Source organism: Anopheles bellator, chromosome 2 (assembly GCF_943735745.2).
Source record: "Anopheles bellator chromosome 2, idAnoBellAS_SP24_06.2, whole genome shotgun sequence".
In the NCBI taxonomy this organism is placed as follows: Eukaryota; Metazoa; Arthropoda; class Insecta; order Diptera; family Culicidae; genus Anopheles; species Anopheles bellator.
The window spans coordinates 25,341,711-25,367,352 of NC_071286.1; the positions used below are offsets into that span (position 1 = coordinate 25,341,711).

The 25,642-nt window shown below is 49.8% G+C and overlaps 1 protein-coding gene across 1 annotated transcript in view; it reads left to right on the forward strand.

Annotated features, from left to right (window-relative positions):
• LOC131207251 (uncharacterized) overlaps positions 1-24,584 on the forward strand; it is a 71,065-nt gene extending 46,481 nt beyond the window's left edge. The window contains exons 3-7 of the mRNA XM_058199860.1: positions 7,318-7,540; positions 15,854-15,981; positions 21,200-21,368; positions 23,742-23,895; positions 24,437-24,584. Coding sequence (XP_058055843.1) covers positions 7,318-7,540; positions 15,854-15,981; positions 21,200-21,368; positions 23,742-23,895; positions 24,437-24,584 — 822 coding nt within the window. The remainder of the gene's footprint in view (positions 1-7,317; positions 7,541-15,853; positions 15,982-21,199; positions 21,369-23,741; positions 23,896-24,436) is intronic.
• The last annotated feature ends 1,058 nt before the right edge of the window (positions 24,585-25,642 follow it).

Genomic DNA, 25,642 nt, shown 5'->3' on the forward strand with positions numbered 1-25,642 from the left:
TCTCTCTCTCTCTCTCTCTCTCTCTCTCTCTCTCTCTCTCTCTCTCTCTCTTTCTGTCTCTGTCTCTCTTTCTCTCTCTGCTATTGCACTGAAATCTCGCTTAGCTCCCGCTGTTGTCAAAGTTTAGGACATCCGGGGGACAACATGAAAAATTGGGCGGGGAAACACCCGGCTGCAGAGAGGGTGGTCAATCAATTTGCTTGATTAGTTATTTTCTCGCAGTCCGCTTCAGCTGTTCAATCAACTCATCAACGTTTGCCTTCTTGCGCCCGTGGACCGGGAAACCGGTTCCCCGAAGCAGCCGCCGCGAAGAAAAACTCCGTGCGGAAAAGCATTTCCCAAAAATTGATATTTGTTCAACCATCTCTCGGGGTCGTTCGATCCGGCGAGGCGACGGTCGCGTTGTTCTCGGTTTGCGGTGTGCTGCAAGACCACCGTGGTGCACCACCTCAACTGCGGCCATCTGCAGAAACGGATTTAGTTCTTTTGGGGAAGGGTTTTCCAAAACGTTAAAGAAAACGGAAACAAACATTCGCCGATCGAGTCGGGATCGGGTGGATTCGATTGGACCTGGGGTCCAATAAAGGCTCCGGGAGCGGCCCGAATTTCATTAGCTAAATATTCTCTACCGCTGCTAACGAACATAAATTGTTCCGCCTTAAATGCTCTTTCCTCCCTGGAGGCACAAGGTGTCTAATATTCACTAAATAAAATCTACTTTCATCGTCGACGCCTCCGTTATGGAGCGAACGCAAGTGCGTCACCGCGAGCTGCCCATTATGTCTCTGGCGACCGGGTGGCGGCCCACGGATCGTAATAAATTTGTGACTGACCGTCGTCCTGGTGGTCTGTCGGTGGACGGTACACCTTCAGCGCACGACTTACGCCCTCGTACCGAGTGTATCGAGAAAGGGCCGTGTGCGCGGTGCAAATTTAATTACGCATCTTACTTGCGCTCTCAGTGTGGCCACCGCTCAGAGCAACGAAAGGAGCAACTTTTTTAATAGAAAAACTCAAACTGATTCCCATTAATATTAAGCGAGACAGACGATTACTTCATTGATTTTTATCGGAGTTCGGCCACGACTCGCACTCGGCCCTCGGACTTGATGTATTTTCCCCCTATCGTCTCTCCCTATCGTGTCACTTCACTACATCATCATCGACGTCATTTTGGAGTCGTTTGTCCTCTTCGCGTCGTATCGTTAGGACGGGCCTCGTTAAGTGCGCTATTCATCCCTCGCCGGCGGTAGATGGTCACATGGTCCTCGTTCCTCGAAATTGCTACTCCAAAATCAGCGACACTCGAGCGAAGCGAAAAAGGACGACACAGTCCACCAGCACCAGAACTTAGTCTTGGTGCCACTCGATGTTTGACAACAAAATTAAACCCCCAAAAACATGTGTTCATCCTGGGGTTTCCCGGGAACCCGGGAACGACGACGGTCGCACCGATAAAGACTTGAGTTAGTTTTTTCTCCCCTTCTCTCTCACGCCCACCCCATGGCCGCTTCGGACGAAGACGAAGTTCTAGGCCACTCGAACCGCACAGATAGAAAAACCACACCCTCGTGGCAGGTTTGGTTGGGAAAAGACAATCAATATATTCGATTATGTTGTCTCATGCATAATTCAGGCCGAACGAGCGTCAACGACCGACCGAGCGAGCAGGACCGGACCGGAACCAGGCGGTCTGGCGTAACCCGGCGAAGGCTCGGGACCGATTGTGTTGCACTTTACAACATCGATACTTGCAGTTTAAGGAGGAGGAAATTTGCAAAATATGCTCAAAGTATGGGTAGCGGCTAATGATGATCGCTCAGCCGCCGGCAGCGTGTTCATAAACCATTATGATCCTTTGTCATGCAGCGATTTTTCTGTCGTTCTTGCTGTTGCGTCTTTTGCAGCACTTTCGGGCGATACTGTCACTGAGAATGGCAAGCTTCGTGATGGGTAGTTACTGGTTAACACAAGGGCCAATAGCTGCGCTAAGTGGATCATGCAAATGGCTAGCAGGAAGTTTCACGTAATCTGTTTCACGTAACGTTCTTTGCTTGACAACTTTGGAGCTGATCTGTTCCTTGTTGCATACATCAGAACATATGAAACTACTGGCAGGAACTACGGTTCGACGTTTCGTGGCTGCCAGTAATAGGCAATAATTCTATATATTTCAAATCCCTGACAGAAACAGATCAGTACGTTATAATAATGTCCTTCGCCATTATCGAGAATTCCTACACCATTCGAGAGGTCAAGAATATTAATTCCATTGAGATTACTTAACTAAATATATAATCACCGAGTAGCATCGCTGCTCAAAAAAGGTCAACGATCAAAGGCTTATATTGTAATGAAATAAACAAGTTAACAATCTTTCCAATTAACGACTTCCGAGCATGGAAAGGAGAGTGCGTTGGCTTCATTTACACTTTTAATGACACGCTGCACACACAACTTGAACAACTTTGCCAACCTCAACGCGCCCAAAGCGGGCTTGCGGCTCGCTACATTAAACATTATGCACCGATGTGACACAACGATGGCATACGAACTATCCCACCCGACCGACAGACAGCATACGGATCTCATTAAGTGCGCTTTATTACAGTTCATGAATGTGTAAATATGACCCAGCACCGCGCGCGGTCAACGATATCGTGCCACTGTTAATGATCTGTCCATTTTATGCTAGGTGCGATTGAGAAGAATTAATTCATCCATTACAACACCTTGCTGCGACCGGCTGCCGGATGCGGGCTGCAATGCATTTAAATGCGTATCTACCAGCTGCCCCTTCAAAGCGCGAACAAATGACATACCAATTTGGCGAACGCTCCGGATAGGTTTAATTTGGAAAAGTCACCCGCCCTCCTTTGACCTCGAGGGTCGCGCCTGAACAGCGCCGAACAAATACTTAAATTCACTTTTCGAAACCGGATGTTAATAGATGACCCGGGACTACCCACCCGTCCACCGTCCATGCCGCCGAACCAACCCAAAAGGACCCGTCCCGTAAAGCGTCCAATCGTGCATCGCAAAACGGGACGCTCCCTCCGTGACGGTATTTTAGGTTCGCCGATTTTTTTCGCCGGTCACATTTATGTTCTGTTTTACTTTGCATAACATCATCCTTGGCGGTGCGGTGTCCAAAAACAGTCATGTATAATTTATTCCCGCTGCATGCAGGCAATAAATATATTTTATTTCCCCTTTTTTCGCTCCTGCGAGCGGGTCCGTTTTCCGTTGTTCTTTCCGACTCATTTTTTTTCCGTGATGAGAATCGTTCGTTCTTTTTTTTTTTTGTTTTCGTTGGTCGCCCACTTCTTGTTCCGGTCGCTGCCGTTCTGCCATTTATCGTGCGATGGTTGTTCAATTTCAGTGGAAAATCGCAACATCGTTCTGCGCCAGAGAGCAATTTTCACGCTACAAGAACGCCACTAGATTGTCTGTCGCCCGTGGCCCCAAATTGGTTCGGAGTTGCGTCAACCTTAACGGTAACCTACCGAACAGGGAGCCTTTGTGTGTGCGCTCGGGCTGCCAACCAGCCAGTGTCGGTTGCCGGAAATGAAAAGTTCATCCGAACGCGCCGGTACCGTGCGATGAGAGCATGTTTGGGGCAACATTTTTACGACCCACTTCAGAGCTTACACACTTGGTGGTCGAATCGAGGGCACTATGGCTGAAGAGCCCCGGACCCGGGGAATGGTGTGATGTGGGGAATGTCCCTTTTCAAGAGGACCCGGGGCTGGCACCGAAAAAAGGCCGCGGAGCCGACGGGATGGCGACGGGAATTTAGAAACGTGCAACACCGAACCCCATGCGTTTGTGGTCGTTTCAACTTCCGGCTGCGGGGAAAAGTTCGAGGGCACGCACACTCACGCGTGTGCAATTTATGAATGCACACGCCAAATTTCGACCATGATTTGTTGCAGTATGCAACCTTTTTTATTTACCACAAAAACCCGCACTCGGGAACGCAACACGGCCATATTGAGCCCAGTAGCGTCCAGCGGACGATGGCTCGGCTACTCTCATAGTGGGGAGCAACATTCAAATGCCTGCCTCGCATCATCGCGAGCATTTTTGCCATAGTGTGAGGGAAGGCTTGCTGCGACCGAACCGTCAATCGTAACAAGCATACTAACTGGCGATAGGCTAACTTTCGACAGGCACTTTGTCTTTGTCGTACACTCCTCATAACTGAGCAACAGCTCTTTGGCACGGTATGTATGACAAATGTTCCTCTGTTAACGTGCGGGATAAAACAAATGTCACAGGATGTCTTCGTTCGCCACATTAGCCCCCCCAAAAGTGACACAAGCGTTCGTGTAGTTATCACGTTGGAGATAGACATTTTCACTCGTTATCGATCAATAAAATTTAACGATCCAACAACGAAGAGCCCAAAAGCAAACAGCAATCGACCGAAAGTCGGAATGCCGCGCTCCCGGCGCCGCCTTTCGACAACATAAACACGCGTTTTATGGGCACTCCCGATGGATCAAATATGAATGAATCAATTACGCCCATCGCACCATGTTGCGTGACTCCTGACACTTCCGGGAGCGAGGTGTACCGTTGTCGGCGGGTTTCTCTTACATCTTCCCTCTGTTTTTCTCTCTCTGCCTTTTATTTTACTTTCACCGCTGGACTAGACACTCTTCATTAACATCGTGGTTTTGGTTTGCGTGTGCGATTTTTACCACGCAGTCGTGTTTCGTCCAATCCTGCACTAAACCGAAGTGCGTTCATTTACCAAACGATTCTCATATGAAGTTGTTATAACAAATAAATCACATCTACAAAAAGGTCGTTAGCTATTGAATGAATTCAAACCAAAAGTACTAGCAACTAGGCGTCTCCATCGTACACGGTTTCCTATTGACCGCCATTCCTTTGCGAAAGTTTGCTACATTTTGTGTAACATTTTCATTTCAAAGCCCTTAAACCATTGCCTTTTGAATTGTTTTACATTTCATCAGAAGACGTCTGCTACGTCTGCGAGTACCAAATGTTACCAACCACAATCGAAACCAATCAAACAGTCAGTATTATTTGATACAGAGCGAGAGAGAGAGAGAGAGAGAATAAAATTAATTAGGCAGCTTTTCGAAGCCACACATCCAATAAGAAGCGATCTTCACTGGGCACCCGGCTGTAACACCGTCCCGAAAATTCCAACCGTGCCGAGAGCGCCTGCAGAGCAGAGCTGCTGCGGAAGCCTGGAGAGTTCAGTCCTCACGTTCAATAAATCGCACCCACCCGGCCGGCGCCCGGAATGACATTTTCCAGATGTCTCAGCTGCAGTGTCCCATCGTAACGGGGGGATAAAACTAATTGATTTCATTATTCATGACGTCGAACATTGTTGCACTCGAGATATCGATGTTAGAGATCCATTCGTTGTTGGGGCGCCGGTGGTACCGGCGGGTGACACGGCTGTCCTCGATCGCTTATGAGCTTGTCCCGATGGTGCTGCTTCCTCTTGTGAACGCTTCACCGGACCACCGGTCAGCTGCAGCTATGGTGCCACTCAAAACCGATTCGACCGGGAAAAAAAAATCGATCCTCTGCCGACTTGTGCTTTCGAGCGGCGAATATTTATACGCTCTCTCTCTCTTGGGACCGCGCTGGCGAAAGCGGTGAAACGGCCTGCAACATAATCCCCCGGCGACCGAGATGATGCAAGGGTGCACCCGACGGAAATGTATGGTCTCTGGCCCCGACAGGCCGGGCGCTCGGCACATGGTGCCGTCTTATTGGCTTTCGATGTTTGGTGGTGAAGCGTCTTCGGCAGCATTCGAAATGTTCCGAAAAGAAAACGAATCATTTCCCTACCGTCACGTGTTGTTTTCCTCCGGCGGTGGAAATCCCTCAGAGCCGCTGCCTTGGAGCATGCCCCCAGAGAATCGGTCTGTCCGGTCGAAAGCAGTCAATCCCAGGCCAGTCCTTTTACTGCCACTTGAGTTCATGTTTAGGCTACATAATCTTTACTTAGCACGAGTGGCATTGATGGAGCCTTTCTTCTTCGTTTCCGTTGGCCATCGGGAACGCATCTCGGGCTGATGCAGGTGCGCCGACCCATGAGTCAACAGGAGCGGACGTATCAGAGCGCCAGCTAGGACCGTGCCAATGTGCCGTAAGATCCGACCGGCTATTAAGATGATAAACTACACCGATTTGCCGCTTGTTGCTGTTGCACACGTTCTACGGCTGTCGGCTAGAACACGATGAGTGTCTTGAGCCGTTCGCCGGGGGTGCGGAAGAGTCGCTTTATCATTGCAAACGGTCACGAAGTGATAGATGAGAATGACAAAACATCGTGAGCGATTATCTAACCGAGGCGAAAAGATTCTTCGTCCCCGGAGCGAACGGCAGATGTCAAGCGTTGAACACTTGCAAAGTGGAGTGCTCAAGTGTTGAACACCTGGGCACCTGGGATAATCTGGATCCCTTTTGTGGGGGGCAAAGTTGGCAGTAAATGAAAATATAAGAAGACTTGACGAAGCACATCATTTGATCTTTTTAACGGCTAATATTGATTGACATAATTAGTATAGAAAGTTCCTTCAAACGTTTAAAAAGCATGATTAAATAGATTTTAGTCATCAATCATCATTTTATCAATGCAACTATCAACATATGACGACGATTCTAAGTCACTCGTTCGTCGCTCTTACCGAGCATGTAAGCATGTGCGTTAGTATAAAATATAAAATGTAAAATATGTAAACATGCGGGATCCCATTTGAATAGCATAAAAATGCCATTATAATAATGATAATACTACTGCACTTCGGTCATGAACACCGGCCCCGTACGTCCAACAATGGCCGGCATTTTCCATTTTAAAAGGGCAACAAATATAATCCCCAAACTGAACCGAAAAGACACACGGTTGAGCCCTGTGCAGCAGTTCCGTGTCCTTCTCCTGGCCGTACAACAAAAACCAATTTCCACCAGCGATCACGTCTGCGCTATGCTGCGACGCACATGGTCAGGCCAGAAAACCCCTCGGACAAACATAAAACACTAGAGCGCTAGTGAAAAACAAACATTCCTGCCTGGCACTGTTCGCAATCCCCTTCCCGGGTGGGGACGCATGAAGGGCGAACGTTCGGCCAGCGTCGGCCCGTCACCGGTTGCACTTCTCAAGGAATGGCCATGTAACGTGCATAAATCTGATCACCATTTCGACCCGCCTCCTTATGCCAACTGACCCCGAACCTACTCCGGCTTGCTTGGGTTTGTTTGGAGAACTCTTTTTCATCCTCGATTTTTCCGCTTCTTTCTCACCGACACAAAAAAAAACAGATGCTGCTGCAAGTGTCCTGGGTGCGCCACCGGGACATCCATCTGCTGACCGTGGGCCGCTACACGTACACGTCCGATCAGCGGTTCCGGGCGATACATCATCCGCACACAGAAGACTGGAGCCTCCAGATCAAGTACCCGCAGCATCGCGACTCCGGCATCTACGAGTGCCAGATCTCGACGACGCCCCACATGAGCCACTTCGTGCACCTGAACGTCATCGGTAAGTACGGCATAGCGGAGGGCCCCCCGGACGCGCTGCAGGGCGTCGTCCGGAGACACGGCAAACTTTCCCAACCCCTTCTGGTCAACCCAATCAGGACTGTCTAGCCGAATTCGGCACGACCTTCCGGGAGCGCGATGCAGGTGCATCGCCTGCAGCGTTCCCCAGCGCTTCTCCACGCCACCGGTTCGGTGACTTTCAGAGCCATTTCTAAATTAATTTTAATTCCCCCAACGCCCCGGACCGCATCGTAAAATCGTTCCGGATCGTGCGGAGTCGGAGTTCAGAAACTCCATCGTACCGCCACATGGCTCACGGGGAATTTCCGGTCCTTTCTGCGTTGATTGGACGCTGGAAATTTATACCTTGTGCTCGGTGAAGCCAACGCCAGAGTCGCAGACGGTGTGCTCGTGCTGGAAAATGAAAACGAATATTTATTTTAGAGAACCGACCGACCACCCGCAATTGCAATTTGTTGTTTTAGCACATAAACTTAACGAACTCCAATTTATCCGTGTATGTGTGGTGGGTTGCTTAACGTATCTGTTTCGTAACTATAGATATATCTATTTTTGTTTTTCGAAACATCCTCTTAACAAATTCTTATTGTAGTTCGAATTTTATTAGTCATTTGAGTTAAATGTCACACACAATTCTTTGACTTTGTAAAAATATCGCAAAAGTCTGAAAAGTTTAATGAAGTATAAGCTGAATGAAACTATCGGCAACTCATTTCAAGTCACCGTATACCCGACACTTTCGCGATCGGATATCAATGAAGCGGACAATTGAACGCATTGAGAGTCGCATACGGCCTCCCGAGACACACGACATGCAGTCCTCTCACAAATCATTGGGCCGATAAAGCAAATAAGGCGCTATCGCTTGGGTCGGGTATGCAAGTATTGATCGGAGTGCAGCGAGTTCTGTGCGCGTCGAGGACCAGTGCTATGTTAGCGATGACTTTTTAAGCCTCACGCAATTCGTCCAAAACTCGGAATGAGCATGAAATTGGACCGTTGGTGCATTCCACTCTGCTTTGGCGCGTCGACAAATACTTGAACCAATCAAGCCCATTACGTTTTACGAGCATTCAAATTATTTCCAAAAACTTTATTAACAAATTCCTGCACATTTGAAAGGTGCACTCACAATGGATAATCAGCGTGGAGCGTTTAAATGCATGCGCTTTTTGTTCCTGGAAGCATTCCGAAATACCTTCGTAATGGTCTCCAAACGAGCGTTCCAAAGTTCGCTGTAGTGCAAACTAATTTCCCAGAAATACCTGCACAGTGTCCTCCACACAAGCAATAGATAATTTGCTGGCACCAAAACAACCCACGGAGTGCCGCAAAACGTGTCCCCCTTAAATGGACACTCCGAAAAACACTCGGCCTGCCCGTTCACCGTCGATGTGCCAGGTCGTTCCGATACGGCTCCCGTGGCCTTCGTATTCTGCGTAAGTTCCAGTGCAAGGTAAAGCATGCTGCATTCGTTACAACTGGCCCATACCATGGTCGGTGGGTTCGCCCACCGGCAAGTCCTTCGATGGCGAGTCGGTGCCAAAGGTACCATTGTTAACACAGCTCGTCGCACGATTAGGCCCAGCTCGTGGCACAAAGCACGCACCAACCGCCCTTCGGCCACTACAACGTCCGTGGATTGAGGCCACCCGGAAAGGCACTTTCGCCCCGATAACGGTTTTAACTAACGGAAACGGGGCAATAATTTTGCGTTCTCGACGCCGTTCCTCCTAATTCAATAGTTTATCCCGGAGCCAGGATAACGGACAATCGGCACCGTTCGCGTTCGGTTCTGTGAGTCTTCGTCTTCGTTGGCTGCCCAGTCGTTGGCACACTGTAAACACTGCCATTACGTAATCATTGCGTTCGGCAAGTTCGCTGCCGGGTTCCGGTGTTCGGGCCACCGTTCTGGCCGGTGCCCGGGACATGGCGTGGATTACCCGGGACAATGCTGGATCTCGGGTCCGGGTCCATTGGCAAAACAAATCAATTCGATGCGAGTCTTCTGGCGCGATCACGCGTCACAGAACGATCCACGGACCGGGCAGCTCAGGTCCATCGTAGCTGCGTGCAAACTGCGAGGAAAACAAACGGCCCTCGGGCTGCCTCGGTGCATCTTAAACAACAGGCGCCACGGAACCCACCCACCGTAGAGTCGTACAGATAAACAACGTTGGGACAAGAAGTTCGAAAACTCAATTTACGCACCGCATCGGCGACCGTTTGGCGGACGGGAATGGTCGGCAGTCACCGTGCACACTCATCGTGTGTTTGTTTGATAAGACTTCCACTGAATACTGTATGTTGCCGAGTGCAACGCAGGGCGAAGGAAGCTTTGGCCGTGGTCAACGTTCCTGGAAGTCTTCCATTTTGTGGTATTGATTAAATTGGAACTGCCGTTGGTGTAGCGAAACGTTTCGTAGAATCAACGTTTGTTAGCTGAAATAATTGTGACAGTTCCTGGCATTGGCGTGTCCTGGCCTTTTATTCCGATTTACAACGGAACGAAGGTATTAACGGGAATGCGTAAATGTGCTAAAATGTGCTCAGCAACAGGTGTTAAATTCCCTGTGCCAATCTAGCGTGTCCAGTTATTCATTTTTACCATTACATCCCCATCGGTTCGTTGCACATTAGCTACTGCCGATTCGCGGCCCCCGGATTATCCGTGGCCAAATGCCCAGTGCCGAGTGACATTCACTATGCACTCTACGGACGTTTGGTAGCACGCAACGCATTAACGCCTCCAGCGTACCAACGAAATCCGCGCTTAGTGTGAGGATTTGTCGAATCCTCGCTCGAATCGATATGCGGCCGATCGATGAAAGGCACGCTTTAGTCGGTTAACCTTATTTTAGAACGAGACCCTCGCGGCTGGCACCAACGGCGGGTGAACGTAATCCGACGTGTAGAGTCATTTGCATGTGGCTTACTGGCACATTTTCTTGTTCGGGATTAGAATGATAATTGTTTGCAAGAATCGGTGCAATCATTACAACCAGTTGCTACTTACAGGGTGGATTATGGTGCTAGGTAAACGTGATTAGTACCCCGATCCGTTATAATCATCTTCCACTTGGCAATTGAGGCGAGCCGTTGACTTTTAAAAAATTGGATGTCGATAGTTATCTGTGCCATTTAGAGGTTTGAAGGTCTTCACTACACATTGGTTCACACCACACAATGGGTCCACAAGTAAGCTCCGTTGCCCTTTTCTTCTCTGATGGTTTCACGCAATTTCATACAAAAAGTTAAGTTTATTCAGTCGTGGTTAGCTAAAACATTCCATAGGACGTTGTTCACATAGCATTACATAGGGTTAGCAATAGTTTGTTTTATTTTTCATTACCTCTATTAAAGTGTATTTTTTAATAACATTCTACATCCTTTCGAATATTTTAATTTTCTATTTTCTATTTTAAGAATAAGTCGTCTGCACTATTTCACCGTTAACCCGGATCGCTCTTTGCTCGTTAGAAAGTGGGCAGCCTCGGTCACAGCTTCTCGGTTGGCTGATATGTGCGTCGGTTCCGCCGGCACCACTCGGTCACGCTTGCTCCCGAGCCGGCGAAAGGATTCCGATGCCACTCCTTCGCCAGACCACCAGACCGACACCACGAAGTTAATTGTGCCGTGCTTGATCCTAGAACAACTCACTTTCCCGGCGCCGGTACCGGCGCCTAAGCCATGCAAATGTTGGTAATTAAATCAACCTCTAGCGGGAGCGACTCAGCTACTCGGCTACGGTGAACAAATCGTTGTCCTTCGCTGGCCCCGTTGCATAGCATCCCCAGCGGGTCCCACCCGATGCTGGTCACAATAAATCACGGCGAAACCCCGAAAGCAATTTTCCGTATCAAATCACACCAAACCACACCGACACCGACCGAGGCGGCGACCGAGACCGAGGGTGGAAAACTGGGACGATGACGTGGGACAAACGGGCGCGACATCATCCCACCAACCATCGCCAACCGTCGTCAGTTTTTCACCCGACCCAAAGTTTCGCCGACCGGGCCGTAGCATGGTGGCCGTAAATTCCCGCTCTCATTTGCATACGGAAGAAATAAACCAAACCGCGGCTTAATCGACAAACTCATAAAACCGAGTGTGGGGCAATTAAAACCATCGATAAATATTACCACGGGACCACGGGCCGGGGGACGAACGGGCGCTCCTTGGAAGAAGCCGCGCCGCACTGTGCGCACCCCTGCAAAAAGGATCCCGACAATCTCGGCGGCTTCTCCATGGCTTCCGGTTGGGCGGGAAAAGGGCGAAAGTTTCATCGAGTCGAAAGTAGCACGGGCATAAATCGTTACACTGTTTGGGTCGCCGGTCTAGCGAGGTCTATTTCTGGCCAACCGGTACCGGTACGGGAAGTGAGTTCCCGGTGGACGGTTGAAACTCGTTTGCTAATGCATCTGGTCGAAGAAAAGTTCCCCTTGGCCCAAAATAGACCCCGATGCAACCCCGGAGGAGCGTATGCCTAACTGGCGCCTAGTTTAGCACCGGACCGGAGATACAAGATACGGATTCGGTTGCGATTTATGCTCGGCATATCAAACTTATGAACCCAAAAATATCCTATATTGCACCCGGGTGCATCGTCGGAGCTCAGATCTCAAGTGTGGACTTATTTTTGAAGTTGCTTTCAAATTGCAAAAAATCTTTTGCCAACTCCAGTCACAAAAAGCAGCATTTGGAGTGACGTGTATTGCAGTCAACTTTGCAACAGCCACCGGGGTGAAAAGTAATTATCGGCACGCTCCCAAAACGCACAAAAGTATCATTACTTTGCGAGCGCCAAAGTTACGGCAAAGATAAGACGGCGCCCATCCGTCAGGTGGGAAAAGTTGCCGGATTTACACGAACTGTTGCCAGCATATTTCCAGCACCGTTCGATGCTTTCCACCGTGGACCGCCGCACCAGTTCCGATCGATCGCCCTGCTTGGGCGAAAGTTGCTCGTACTCGGTGACGTAAGCAGCGGCTGCCCGGTGGCTGTTCGTTGACCCAGCAAATGCAAGCATATAGCATGGCCGTGGCACGGCTGTGTTGGCTTTCGGAGGGTTCGTATTTCGGGAAGGTCGCCGGGAGTATTCGACCCACTCCGTGCCAGCACTTTAGGTTCCCGGGGCAAAAAGGCGAATTTTATGAAGGTATTCCCATCTGTGTGTTGGTGGATGCTTGTGCTTGGTGCGCCACATTACGTAACAGTAATTGAACGTGGTCGGAATGCTCACATAGCTCACTTTAAGAAGCAGCCCAGGACGGCTAGGGCCACCAACGGTTCGTTTTTTGAAAGAACCGGTTTGTCTTTTTATGCGCTCTAATCTCAGCTAAACTAGCCCTGATATCACTTTTTTATTTTCGTCGGTTCGAAGGTAACTCACAATTACTGGTCGACCTCCAACAGTGTCCGTGTTGCAAGCGGATGCTACAATGAATAATGCTCAGTTTAGCACACATAACATAAATTATTCATCATTTTTATTTCATCGACTCTTTTGGTGACTTATTTAGTGTTGGTCCGCCCAATCCTCGTCCATCTTGTTTCGATCAGCCGACGCGTGCCAGATTTCATCACAGAGATTTTGTTCAAGTTCCGACAGCAGTAGAGACTGTGGGACGCATCAGCTAGTTGCGGTCATCCATTTGGGGAACCGACTTCCAACCGGCGCAAATTATTAGCTTAACGCGGACCGTGCAATTGAACGTGGCGCGTAAATGAGCGTTAAAATGGCGGCCACCGAAGCTGCCGTGCGTGAAACATAATTGATGAATTATCATAAATTCCGCTAGCCAGCCACAAATTCCACATGTCGACCAGATTACCGCATGCCGGTGGGGTTGGCCCAATCTCTCCCCGTCTCTCTCCCACTGCCCCATTCCTAGGGGACACTAATGCACGTGGGATTAAAATGACATCCATTTTCACCCGGTGACAGGGATGAGCCGAACGGTTTACCAGTGCCGGCCCGAGTCCCGAGACCGGATGTGTTGGGGTGAAAGAGGCCATAACACTCGCCAGAAGGAAGTGACGGTACGGTACGGAATTAGCCAGCAAGTTCCGGTCGCCATTTTCTTATCGATCCGTGGCTTCCCGGGCAAAGCGCGCTAATCTGCCGCTCCGACCCCGGCAGGCCTTCCGGTGCCGACCGGAGGACAGCTGGGAATTATATTGCGAGGCGGCAATGTGATCAGCGACCCCAGTCCCGCCGTTTCAATCATCGGTGCCACGCACCTTGGACTTGGAGGAAATAAAATCAAGTGAAAATATTTGATTTATTACTCTCGCCGTGTTGATAATAAGCTCTACGGCCCGCATTATGTGACGCTTCCGAGCGGAACGGGTGAGCTCGCGTCGGTCGGTGGGTCGGCCGGCAGTTTGCAAACAAAAGGACCTTCGACACCGGAAGCCCGAACCCGGCCATTCCGGGGTTCGCATCGTTCGCATAAATTTCATTTTTGTTTTTCCGCTCCCCAGCCCAGGGTGGTGGTGATCCAATTCCCAAAGGATTCTTGCCCAGCGCCACACCAGTAAACACACCCGGCGCACGTGTCCCGTGCCGCCGGCTCCGGGTCCTTTTCTTGCGAGACATCCTGGGACGCGGAGCGTAATGTTGTCCACTCGGTTCCCAGTAGCTCGCCGGGCTCACCTAGGCCCAGGTCTGATTGTAAACAGAATCAAAAGAAATCGACCCAAAAACAAACGCACACTCACGCAGAGAGCTGTGGCTGTGTACACATAAACACTGGGGATCCTTTTGCACCTTTTTCCCCGGTGCCGCCGGAAGGCTATTTTCCAGACTCTTGCCACACAAGCTGGGTCTTGGGTGGGTTTTGTTCGAGGTTCAAGCAGCTTTTGGCTCCCGCTGCCGCCGCCACGTTTCGGGCAAAGATCCGCTTTTCTTGCTCTCATTTTTTGCCTCAAGACACACCTTCGCCCGGCCGGGCCATTTTATTGCGGAACGCCAGAAGGAAGAGCCGGACGTTCGGAGCGTGGCCAAGCCAGGAGCATAAATCTTTCTCAAATGAAATAGCAGGAAATAATGGAAATAAAAGAAGACAGCCAGGCCATCTGCGTGTATGTGTGTTGGTATCCCGTCGGACGTGGCTTCTTACTGGGTTCGCCTTGAAAAGGACGCTCCGAAGATCGATCGAATGGCCCTGGAATGGTGGCGAAGAAAAGGGTTGCCGGAGCGCAAAGGAATCACTTTTTGTTCGCTCTCGGGGCGCAGTAACTCGAGCTACGCGGAATGCCATTCCGTTCCCGGGTCAGGAGGAGGGGTCCTTGAGGCTCTGTCCCGCCGCCAAGCGGTACAGGTGAGCTGGCTCCAGTTTCACTTCAAGTCACCCGGGAGCGGTATTGGCTGCGCACTTGCTGTGCAGTGGGTTCCAGGACTCCAGGACTCTTTCCAGGACTCTGTGAGCGTCATGCTGAACTCTGAGTAAGAATGTTTAACTGCTGATTTTCTGAATGCTGAACAATATTCATTGTTGTGCAACTGCCATATGAAAATGAACGAATGTACGATCGGAAAAAAATGGATGATAAAAAAGGGGAACTAACTTGGTGGCTTTAATTGATGTCGATAAATGTTCCTTAAAGAAAGACTGCCATCTAACTCGAGGCATCTACCTTTTGATAACCAATCCTGGATTCTCTGCTGAAATCCTTAAAGCCCTGTTTATGGTTGCAATATGTGTGCGCTCTATGGTCATGAGAATTCCTAAAATGTCCATTCTAGATCTCTGACCCTGACCATTCAGCTCTCTGTCGCAATGGAACAATTCGAACGGGGACAATAAACGCAAACGATATTTGACAGAGTTTGACATTGAACGGTAACCTACACTGACGTCTTCTCCAATTACCTGGCGATCGAATCGAAACATACTTTATCGTCTTGTGGGTTGGCGCTGCCCTTACCCAATGCCCGATGAGCCAAGGCTCTCGTTTTCCTCCTACTTTTACTTCGACTTCTTATCGAGGATGTTACGAGAAAGGAAAGGCTTTACCCAGCTATGAACTGTCTGAACTGTTGCGCTATCAAATCTGACCCGAAAAGTTGCTTTCCAGGGATAGTATAGCGTGGCTTAAGGGAAAATGTTGGTCAAAATCAAGGTAGACATTTGGTAAAACCTGAACATGAAATAGATGAAACGGAACGAAGTTAACATAAAGAAGTTAATTATCCTGGCCCCTTTACCGACGCCGATCAAGCTGATGTTTGTTGACCTTATTAATAAAATGATTTCATTCCTCTTTTTCCATTTTCTTCCCACAGAACCATCAACGGAAATTATCGGGGCGCCCGATCTGTACATCGAAAGCGGTTCCACGATCAATCTGACGTGCGTCGTGAAGGACTCCCCGGAGCCTCCGGCGTACATATTCTGGAATCACAACAATGCGGTAAGTGATGTGCTTCACCCAGACCCTCTGAAGTATGGAAGTTCGGTGTTCATAAGTATGCGTGCAACCGACAATCAGGATATTAGTTGTCTGTATATGATCTCAGCCACAATCCCGCGTCAACGGTATATCAAAAGCTAGTCAATATCATAAAGGCCTTGGCAAAAAGTTTGAACACAAAGAAGGAAAACAAACACTTCCTCACTCACTCTGTGTTGCAAAACATCCGGAACTTAATGGAACCTGATCGAAAAGTCAACTGCACTTCGAACCGCCGATCGATCGATGCGGGAAACGCGAAACGAGATAATTGATTCCGCACACTCACTCTCTCGAGTCTCTCGAAACATGAGCTACCAACCGACCGATGTTAGCCAGGATAGCCTTCACCGGGGACGGTGGTGTATCACGGTCGCGGCCGCGCCGTTCGGCGCTTCATCCGCTGGGGCAGATTTCGTTGTTAAGGGTTAAGCCCTTAACGGTGTAACGGCTCCAACGGAGCGACTCACACTCCGGATAACATCGTCCAGGCGCCCGCATCCGACAGTGAGGCGCAGTGGAAAAAAAGGAAGCATTACAGTAAGTGGTCGCCCGGTTGGTTGACTTGCCACTTTGCACTCCATGGATTTTCCATGGATTTTCTCGTTTTTTTTATTTTCTGTCCCAGTCATCTTCCAGTTCGTTTTCCACCTTTTCGCGGCGTGGAAAAGACGGAGGACAGTGACGGCAAATACACAAGGAAAAAGTAGCGCCCGCCAGGTGGATGGCGCTGGCCGGCGATGTCGGCTCTGCCTTTCGCCTTGGTTTGCTAATTTATATTCCACGAGGGGAAACTCCATTCTGGCGTAAAATCCATTACCATATTCATGGAACGGACGTTGTCTGCTTCGCTGCACTGGGCGGTGCAGCGGCTGTGCCACCGGAGAAAGAGAGAGAGAGAGTGGCTCAATGGTGTCCCGGTGAACCCTTTGCTTTGCACGTCGAGCACGTCACCCGTGCACTGCATAAATGACAGTAAAAATGGGCTGCCTGGTAGCATTTATCCTGGCGATGCACATCCAACCGCTGCACAGCACCGCGCGTCGGACAGGTAGATTAAGCCGACGGGCCAGCGTGCACTGGTGCATCGTTTCACGCCGGCCATCCTTACGTCCTTGGGTCCGGTTGGTTCGCCCTCGGTCTGGAGCAGATCGGAGCGTAAAGCGTACCACGTGAGCGTGTCCTGGGAGAGCGAAAAATGGGCCCCAACACGCCCTCGATGCGGAAAAGATGAGCTAAAACTAAATGAATTAATAGGATATCGAACACACGGGCGCGCACGAACACGCGTACGCGGAGCTCAGCGCTCGAACACGGCCCCGTAAGCCATTGTGGCCGAATTCGTACGATTTGTCAAGTGGAAAATTGAACGACCCAACGATGCACGGGCCACCGGTGACTTGCTGACAGCCGCACAGCCCGATACGCCCCGATGCCCAGATTGGGACACGGATTTTTTGCCCGGCCACGGTCGCGATTTCCACTGACCCACTCTCATTCGGGGCAAAATGTCGGTTGCATTTATACTTTTCGCGTTGTTGCCCGGACCGCGGGTGCCGAAATCCGGAAATGGAGTCTGCTGGGGTTGCTGGAAATTAAAATTGTTCTCCGTAGCTCTTGCATAACATAAGCAGATGTTGAGGCTTTCATTCGAAAGTAGTACCCGGCAGTAATTTGGTAAATGTATCTATTTCGTTTATTCTATTAGGGCCAAAAGTATCTTGAGGTACGTACGCAAATCAGCACCCAGATAGTCTCTACGGAAAGCAATTGGTTTCAAGGTGAAAGACATCAGCTCGACTCTCGATAATGAATCGATCGAGAGCAATGATCAAAGCTGAAAATAGTTTGTTAAAAGCCTATTCTTTAATCTTTCCTTTTTTGATAATGTCATGCATCGTTTAATTTGTGTTTTATTTTTAAACGCCGGAAAGTATGCAATGTTGTTAGCCTTTCTCGTACTCTTCCACAAAACGTTTTCCTGTTAACTATTTATTTATTTTTTTTTTATTAATTATCCTATGTTTAATGTTTCCCAAATAAATTTAATTATGATATACATACAAAACGAAGACGAAGTGTACATATTGATATGTAGAATGTATCAAATTGAAAGCTAGAGTATACAATTACTAATTTATTTTAAACCAATTTGAGCCACGAAGCCTGTACACAAATTAAAATCGGAAACTCGCGCGTTAGGACAATGTGCAAAAGACTTCAACTAAAGCTTATGGGCTTAAGAATAACGCATTTACCGCACTAAATAATAGTCGCAGAAAGACTTAATACCAGATTATCATAAACATTGTGCCACGCTTTTGGGTGTATCCGAGTGATGCTCTTCCTTGTAGTTAACCCACGCCTCTAATGACCAACAGCAGCAGCAGCAGCAGCAGCAGCAGCCGCCGGCTTTGCTGGAACTCAAACGAAACGCTCAGCCATTTTCCGCTCGGAATGGTCAGAAATTATAATGAACCCAGGTCGTGTCTGCCGTGGGTAACCGGGCCTTGGTGCCATGTTTGCCCGTTTCCGGGAACATCGCATCGCATCGCTCTCAGCGGTCAGCCAAGTGGGATGGAAAAATTATTTGCCTTGAGCCCTGTTTGCTCAACCGCCATTCCCGGGCGCGCACCTGTTCGGCCCACGCGAGGTGTAATGCCAACGGGAGCCACGGAACATGGGGCAAAAAAATAATAACCGGATGTGGGAATAAAATGTGCATCCATAAAGTGTGTGTTCTGTGGATCTGTCCGGGAGGAACTGGGACGAATGTTTTGCTTGTTTTCAATTTTCTTCCCTTTTTCCATGACGCGCACCATCCATCGCTTCATTATGATTATTTTGCGAACCATGAACCAGGTCCACGGCCGGCCACGGCACTGTGGCTCAACTCTTCCACCCACCATCGTTAGCGTGGTTGACGAAGGAACCAGAGAACCTTCTGCTTCAACCGAGAGCGGCTTTGGTCCCCACTTACCTCGAGCAATTCATTTTTCGGTTCCTCTGGGTTGGCGAAAAAACAAACCAAGAACTAGAACCCAGCGGAAAAGCCAAACGAATAAAAATCCCCAAGTTCCGCTTCCTGTCCGGATAGAGAGAGAGAGAGAGCGAGAGAGAGCGAGATAGTAGCGTGCCTTGATCTGGGCTCTGGCCAGCAGCCGGTGGCCCCTGTGCTGTGCCGGTGTTGATGTTTACATTAAATCTGATATTGATGTTGCCGACAAACACCGGAAGCCCGGCCAACCGGAACCGGATGCCCCCTGCCGGCACCTGTTACGCGGCGGCGGTGGAAAATGAAATAAAACAAATACTTTGCCGCACCGGAAAGTGTGGCCCCGTTTCGTGAGCGAGCTGGAAAACATATGGGAGCCCCGGGAAAGGTATGCCAGGCGAGAAAACTTAAATGAATCAAGTAAATCCGCGGCACCGAAGCGGAGCAGGGACGGGAAACGGTTCCAATGGCGGCCGTTTGCGCCACCATTTACATCACTCTTTTCCGACACGGGAGCACACACGGACCACTGACCGGCAGCCGGGCCGGGCTTGTTGTTCCTGATAAGGTATAAACAGCTGCGCAACTCACAAATATTTGCTCATCAATAATTCATGAAACAAAATTACGAAGCTGATCGTTGACCGGTGCTCATGTGTTTGCAGTGTCCTTTTTTTTCTTCCTCTGGGTTCCGTTGGTTTGTGGGTTCGGATCGTTTCCGCTCCGTGGCGCTGATGGCGCTGCACCCACGTCGGATCCCGTCGGATTCCGGGAACCGGGTGGCGCGTTGATGGACAAACATGGCCCCATAACAACACCGGGCTCTGGAAGTCAGGTTGGGCTGAAATGGCGCAAACATCGTCCGCACATCAGAGCCAGGGCAGACGAGAACCGTCCCTCCAACAAAAGGTCCGAACGGACTCTGGAGGAGGACTTGCAGCAGTCAGATTGATGGCACACCGATAAGCGGGGCGATGATTACGATCGCACCCAATGTCGGCGTGTCCACCGGAAGACGGACACCACCGAGACGACACGAGCCCTGGCTCATTTGTTGACACAACACCACCAGCGGCCAGGGGCCGGCCATCATCCGGATGGCTTCACGGGGGTCCTGCAGGTGACAGCGCAATCAACAAGTTTGACCTGCCGACACCCGGGCAACGCCATTCGGTTGTCGAATGGTGCCACAAGTGGGCGGCACGTTTGACCGAGCCGAGCGAAGACGAAAAAAAAAAACGGCCCGGCCAGCCAGATTACTATTGCCAGTTGCGACCCGGCAAATTTGAGCACTGCGCCGTCAAAGTCAAAGCCGGTGCCGTAGTTCCATATGCCGGTCACTGGCGGCTGGGACCTAGGATCCTCATTAATCATGCACCAGGATGGAGTTGCATCCAGCACTGACGGGGATTAGAGCCCTGCTCCGGTCAGGAGTTCATTTGTTTCTATAGACAGAGCACACCGCTATGGCTATGAAATGGGGCGCTCCAATAATGGACTCAGTGGTTGAAGTCATCGAGGAATTAGAGAAAGGAGAAACTGTACAGACACTCGATCTGCATCGTGCGGTCATCAAAACACTCCAACGCACGATAAGCACTCGGGAAAATGCGGCAACGACAATGTGGTTGAGCTTTTCAAATCATCCATCAGGAGTTTCGATTGGTGAACGAATTGCTAGACTCTTTCGAGTTACTGCTTAAAGCAATGGAACACAAACAATCACTAATGTTATCATTCAATTACGATATTGTGGTTCATATGGCTCACCGCTCCCAGCCACAATTCAGATGATTACGTCTAATGCAATTCTGCGGAATATATTTCATGGTCATCCATGCATTTATTCCGTCAATTCTTGAAGGCTTTTTTTGTGGTGAGATCCTCAATTCCTTCAGTTAGTTAACTGTTTGCATGAACAGTTTGACCGATTTCAGTCCTGACTCAACTGACCTTGAGCTCAAAGGATCCCGATGAATAGGAACATATACTCAACTTTGCATCCGGTCTTTGAAGCTTTTGTACGAATGTTCCAGTGTCTTCTATTCTAGCGACTTTAAAACCCAACTATTGAAATTTAAGGGGAAGATCCCATTTAGACCTAAACGTGACTAATGCCAGCACGTCCAACAATCGTTAATTGCCCTCCCTCTGTTGTTCTGCATCTTCCCTCTGTTCTTGCAGATTATCAGCTACGACTCCCCGCGCGGCGGCGTCTCGGTGATCACCGAGAAAGGCGACACGACCACATCGTTTCTGCTCATCCAGAGCGCACGGCCATCGGATTCCGGACAGTACACGTGCAATCCGTCCAACGCCAAAAGTAAAAGTGTCACCGTGCACGTCCTAAACGGTAAGTCAACCAATTTACATCGCCAACGCCAGCTCGCCGGCCACCCCACCGCCGGACCACTCATCAAGCGGACGGTCTCGGAAGTCTTCTCCCGATCCCGGAAGCGACTGGCGACGCCGACGAGGAACGCGTCCCGCCCGGACGTGGTTTATGTATTGCTTCAACTTTAGAACCTCTTGATTGATCGTTCCAATAATGGACTTTTATTAGATTACCAGCCGATCCACGGTGTGCGCCGGGGTTTGATGTTGTGCCGCATTACAATGCTGAGCCTGATGAATGTTTCCTTCGTCCTGCAATCGTACGGGGCGCGTTTTGAAGTGCACTTTGGCCGTTCCCGTTCGCCCCAGACGGCCCAGGATGGTGCAGTCATCAGGAATCGATTGGATTCGATTTTCGATTCCGAGGGAATGCTTCCGCCCGGCCACGGCCAGAGTGCGATGCTTGCGAACGATATTCATGCCGTCCTGCCGTGGACGGGAAATGTCAATAAATCACCATTCTTCGGACTCGGAGAGAGCTCAGCGTTCTGCGGCCACGACCTGTGGCCCGTGACCGGAGCTTACTTTGCAGCACTTCCCTGAAGCGCCACCGAAGACGGGCCCGAAGTGGCTGTAATCGGACCGGAATGTTTCCCTGCAACCGAGTGGCGAAGTGCAGAGAAAATTGCAGCTTTCACCATCAATCCCCAGCGTCCAAAACGGACCGTAATGGGCCCGTTATTACGGCGACCGGTTCGGCCCTCGGGAGCCGCTATCTTGTAGCGAACCGGCGGTCCAGGACCTCCCCAAGCGCCAACCGCATTAAAGCAGAGGCCGGCACTTTAAGCGCTCTGTCCGTCGCCCAATCTATTTCTCATCCGCGAGGCCAGCATTCAATTTGTTACACCGACGGAGTCAAATGGGAAAATGGGTTCCCTGCGGGCCGTCCCGTTGGTCGGCGGACGGATTGGAAAACTTTCCAAATCAAGTGGACCAACCGCGGGGACCGTGGCACCGATTATGGAAAATTAATTTTTGATTCGTTCCAACTTTTCCAATAATCTTCCCTTTAACGATCAGATACACATCAATTGGCGAGAAAGTTTCAATCGGCACCGCACGCGGCAAAGTTTGCACTTATCCACGATTCCTGTTAACCGTGGACTTGGGCCTAGCTCTTTTGAACGATGGTCAAGAGAATCCGAATGCAAGGTTGTCTAGGCTAGGCCTGAAAATTGATTCGACAATAAGCCATCGCCAAGTCGGCTGACTGGGTTTCGCTGCGCATATCATTAACCTCAACGTCAATTTGGTATTCAAATTGTTTTTATTGGGTGAAGTGAAACGTTCGTAATCGTAATGTGTAAAAGAAGTTAAATTGAAAAACAATTCAAAATTTGGTCAAACTTTTCGTAACAAGCACAACAGAAATGAAGTCTCCGCACAAACATAAAGGGCAGTAGCTCGATTTGAACACTGAAGCTGTAGAAATAGAACGTAGCAAATTTTTCTTTTTCTTTACCAAAAGCAGTATCGCTTAAATTAAATAAACCTAAATCAATAGTGACAAGAATACCCTTCTAGGTGTAATATCTGTAATGCATAATGTCTCCATAATGGACACAGAACCACCCTTTGGATGGTCTAATTTTCCACAAAAAAACGTCGTTTAGCGATTGAACGTGAAGCCCAATTAAATAATCGTAAATAATTTTTGATATAACCCTAAACATCAAAGTGTTGTGTCTCTTCGGTACAGCGATAACTGTTTTACTAAGAAGCTGAAAATACCCGATTCTGAACAAATGCTATCTCGCTTTAGTCAAAAGCATTCGCTCAGTCAAAAGCAGCAAATATACATTCAAGGCTGTACAGGAACTCCTGTTCATCCCATGTTCATGTTAGTCTGAGTCACCCCAATACGTTGCATTGCGTTCTGCGACAAAGCGTACCAATGAGGGGCATATCAAAAATACTCATAAGATAAGCTAAAAAAATGCTAAAACTGATCCTAAACTTCAGACGGATTTCGCATTTCGTACCTTACACATCGTCTCAGTATCGAAACATAATTGCCACACTCCGCGTATCCCGTATCCTAATTCTAGGCGGCCGATTCGAGCCTTTCACTACACCCAATAGAATCGAACAATTTTCGAAGTTACAAAACAAATCCAATTCGGTAAGTCACTTCCCTCGTAACCTTATGTGGCCTTCGACAGCGAACGGCCAATTGAGGTTCAGCTTTAAAGGGCCCGTAACCCCTCGGAATGACCGCAGCATCGCCTGGCGGGTGGTGGTGGTGACGGACGACGCAGATCCATCGCAAAAAGCAACCGCAAAAGCATTCTGTCCAACTGGTTAAGAACAGTTTGAGGGAAAAATTTGACAGGTGTTTCCCATTCCGTTTCCAGGGGAGTACCCAGCAGCAATGCAGCGCGCGGGACAACCGCATCATCGCACGCCCGGCAACCATCAGCTGTTGGTGCTGGCGTCGGTGCTGGTCTCGTCCTGGCTCTACTCCATCGGTATGCGGCTGCCGAGCGGTTCCGGGCGCACGGCGCGCTGCCGGAGCCCTGCCTCGCCGTGTCCGTCGTAGCCTGTTTGCTGCACCGCTTGCTACTGAGCGTCCTGGCGCTCCTTCCGGCGGCCCGCCGCCACCACGCACGCCCTCGCCTGAGGTCTTCCTTACTTTCCGCCAGCCAGCCCGCTAGCGTCCCGCACCGAACGTGCCACTTTCCCTCGCTGTCCTCGCTGCGCCACCGCCTATCGGTGCTGCTCCTGTCAACCGTCGACCGGCGATGTCACCGTCGCCTCCATTCGCCGTCCCCGGGAGCTCCACAGCCGCAGCGCTACAACCACCACAATCATCGCTGGCGAACAACGCCGCCGCCGCCGCCACCGGAGCCAGAAGGATCGCCAGTGGCGGCCCAGCTCCGCCAGCGGACCCTGCAGCCCGTTCGATGAAACTTGATCCCGCAGTCTGCCATCGCTCGATGGGCTCTTGGTTCTTGGGGCTGAGGTCCGGTCCAAGCGACGGGAGACGGCTCCACACCCACACACATGCCCGTGCACCCCCACATACAGACGCAAACTGTTCGCGACAGCCTTCATGACGCCTGCGAGGCCATCGTTTTCCCGCACACACATCGGCCGCCAGCCGGACCGCAAAAAGCACGAACCAAACTGGACCGAGAACCCGAAGAATCAATCACTACTCGCCGAGATCATGTGAGCCAGTGAGGTCATTGTAAATGTAAATTTCTTCTAGCACAGCCTAACATTATCCACCCCATTCGGCCAAGGACGGACCGAGCGGAAGCTGCACACCGCGGGGAGCGTGTCACGCGTAGAAGCACAAATCGTTGAAGTTGCGTGCGTGCGCGGACGTGTGAGAGCCGGAAAAGAATCGCGTTACAGCACGATCGTGTAATGTTAAGCCGAGTAAAAGTAAAATGGAAAAACAAGTCTGTTAAAATGATTTAATCTTTAGGTATCTCTAATGGTAAACGATAAAAAAGTAAACAAAGCACAGCGCAGCGCATCGGCTCGCCGAGCCGTTGCGCCGGGGCAACGCAGACAGCGAAAGCTACGTTTAGGATAAATGAGAAACATAGGCCGATCGCGCCTCTGATGGTCGCGCTCGAAGCGAGGGCAGTTACATAGATTTTAAACCAATCCACCAGCTGGTGACGGTTGGTGACCGCGAAACGTCGCAAAACGGGTGTTATGGGATGGCAAAACACGAACATGTTGGCCGGATTCGGGAATGGAAACAACGCGAAGCAAAGTTGCAAAAAAAGACCTTAGATAAATAAAAAAACAAAACACTAGAACGCCGAGAGTGATCGAAATCGAAATGGCTCTCCGGTCCGGTTGCTCCCTTTCGACCCTGAAATGGTCAAACCATACACCCCGCAGTTGGGGACAGGGTAAAAGGCGGAGCAGGGTAAAACACCCGAATGGCTCTGAGGCAGGACAACCGGTGGTAAACGCAAACGAACGTAAGAGAAAGTTATTAAGTTAATTTTTAAACACTCGTTAAAATATGATAAAATATAAATCAACAAGAACGTGAAACAGCACGGCAACACACACACGAAAACATTATTGGGATAATTGAGTGATATTTTTCATATTTCACATGAAAATAAAAAAGGAGATAAAATCGAGAAACTGGAGAAAACCACAGGTTGTAGGCAACCCTGTTCAAACGAGAGCAATCGCAAACTGCATCCGCGATCCGGGCACTGCCAGCGACTCATGTGAAAGTAATAGCCAGCGGCCGGGTTG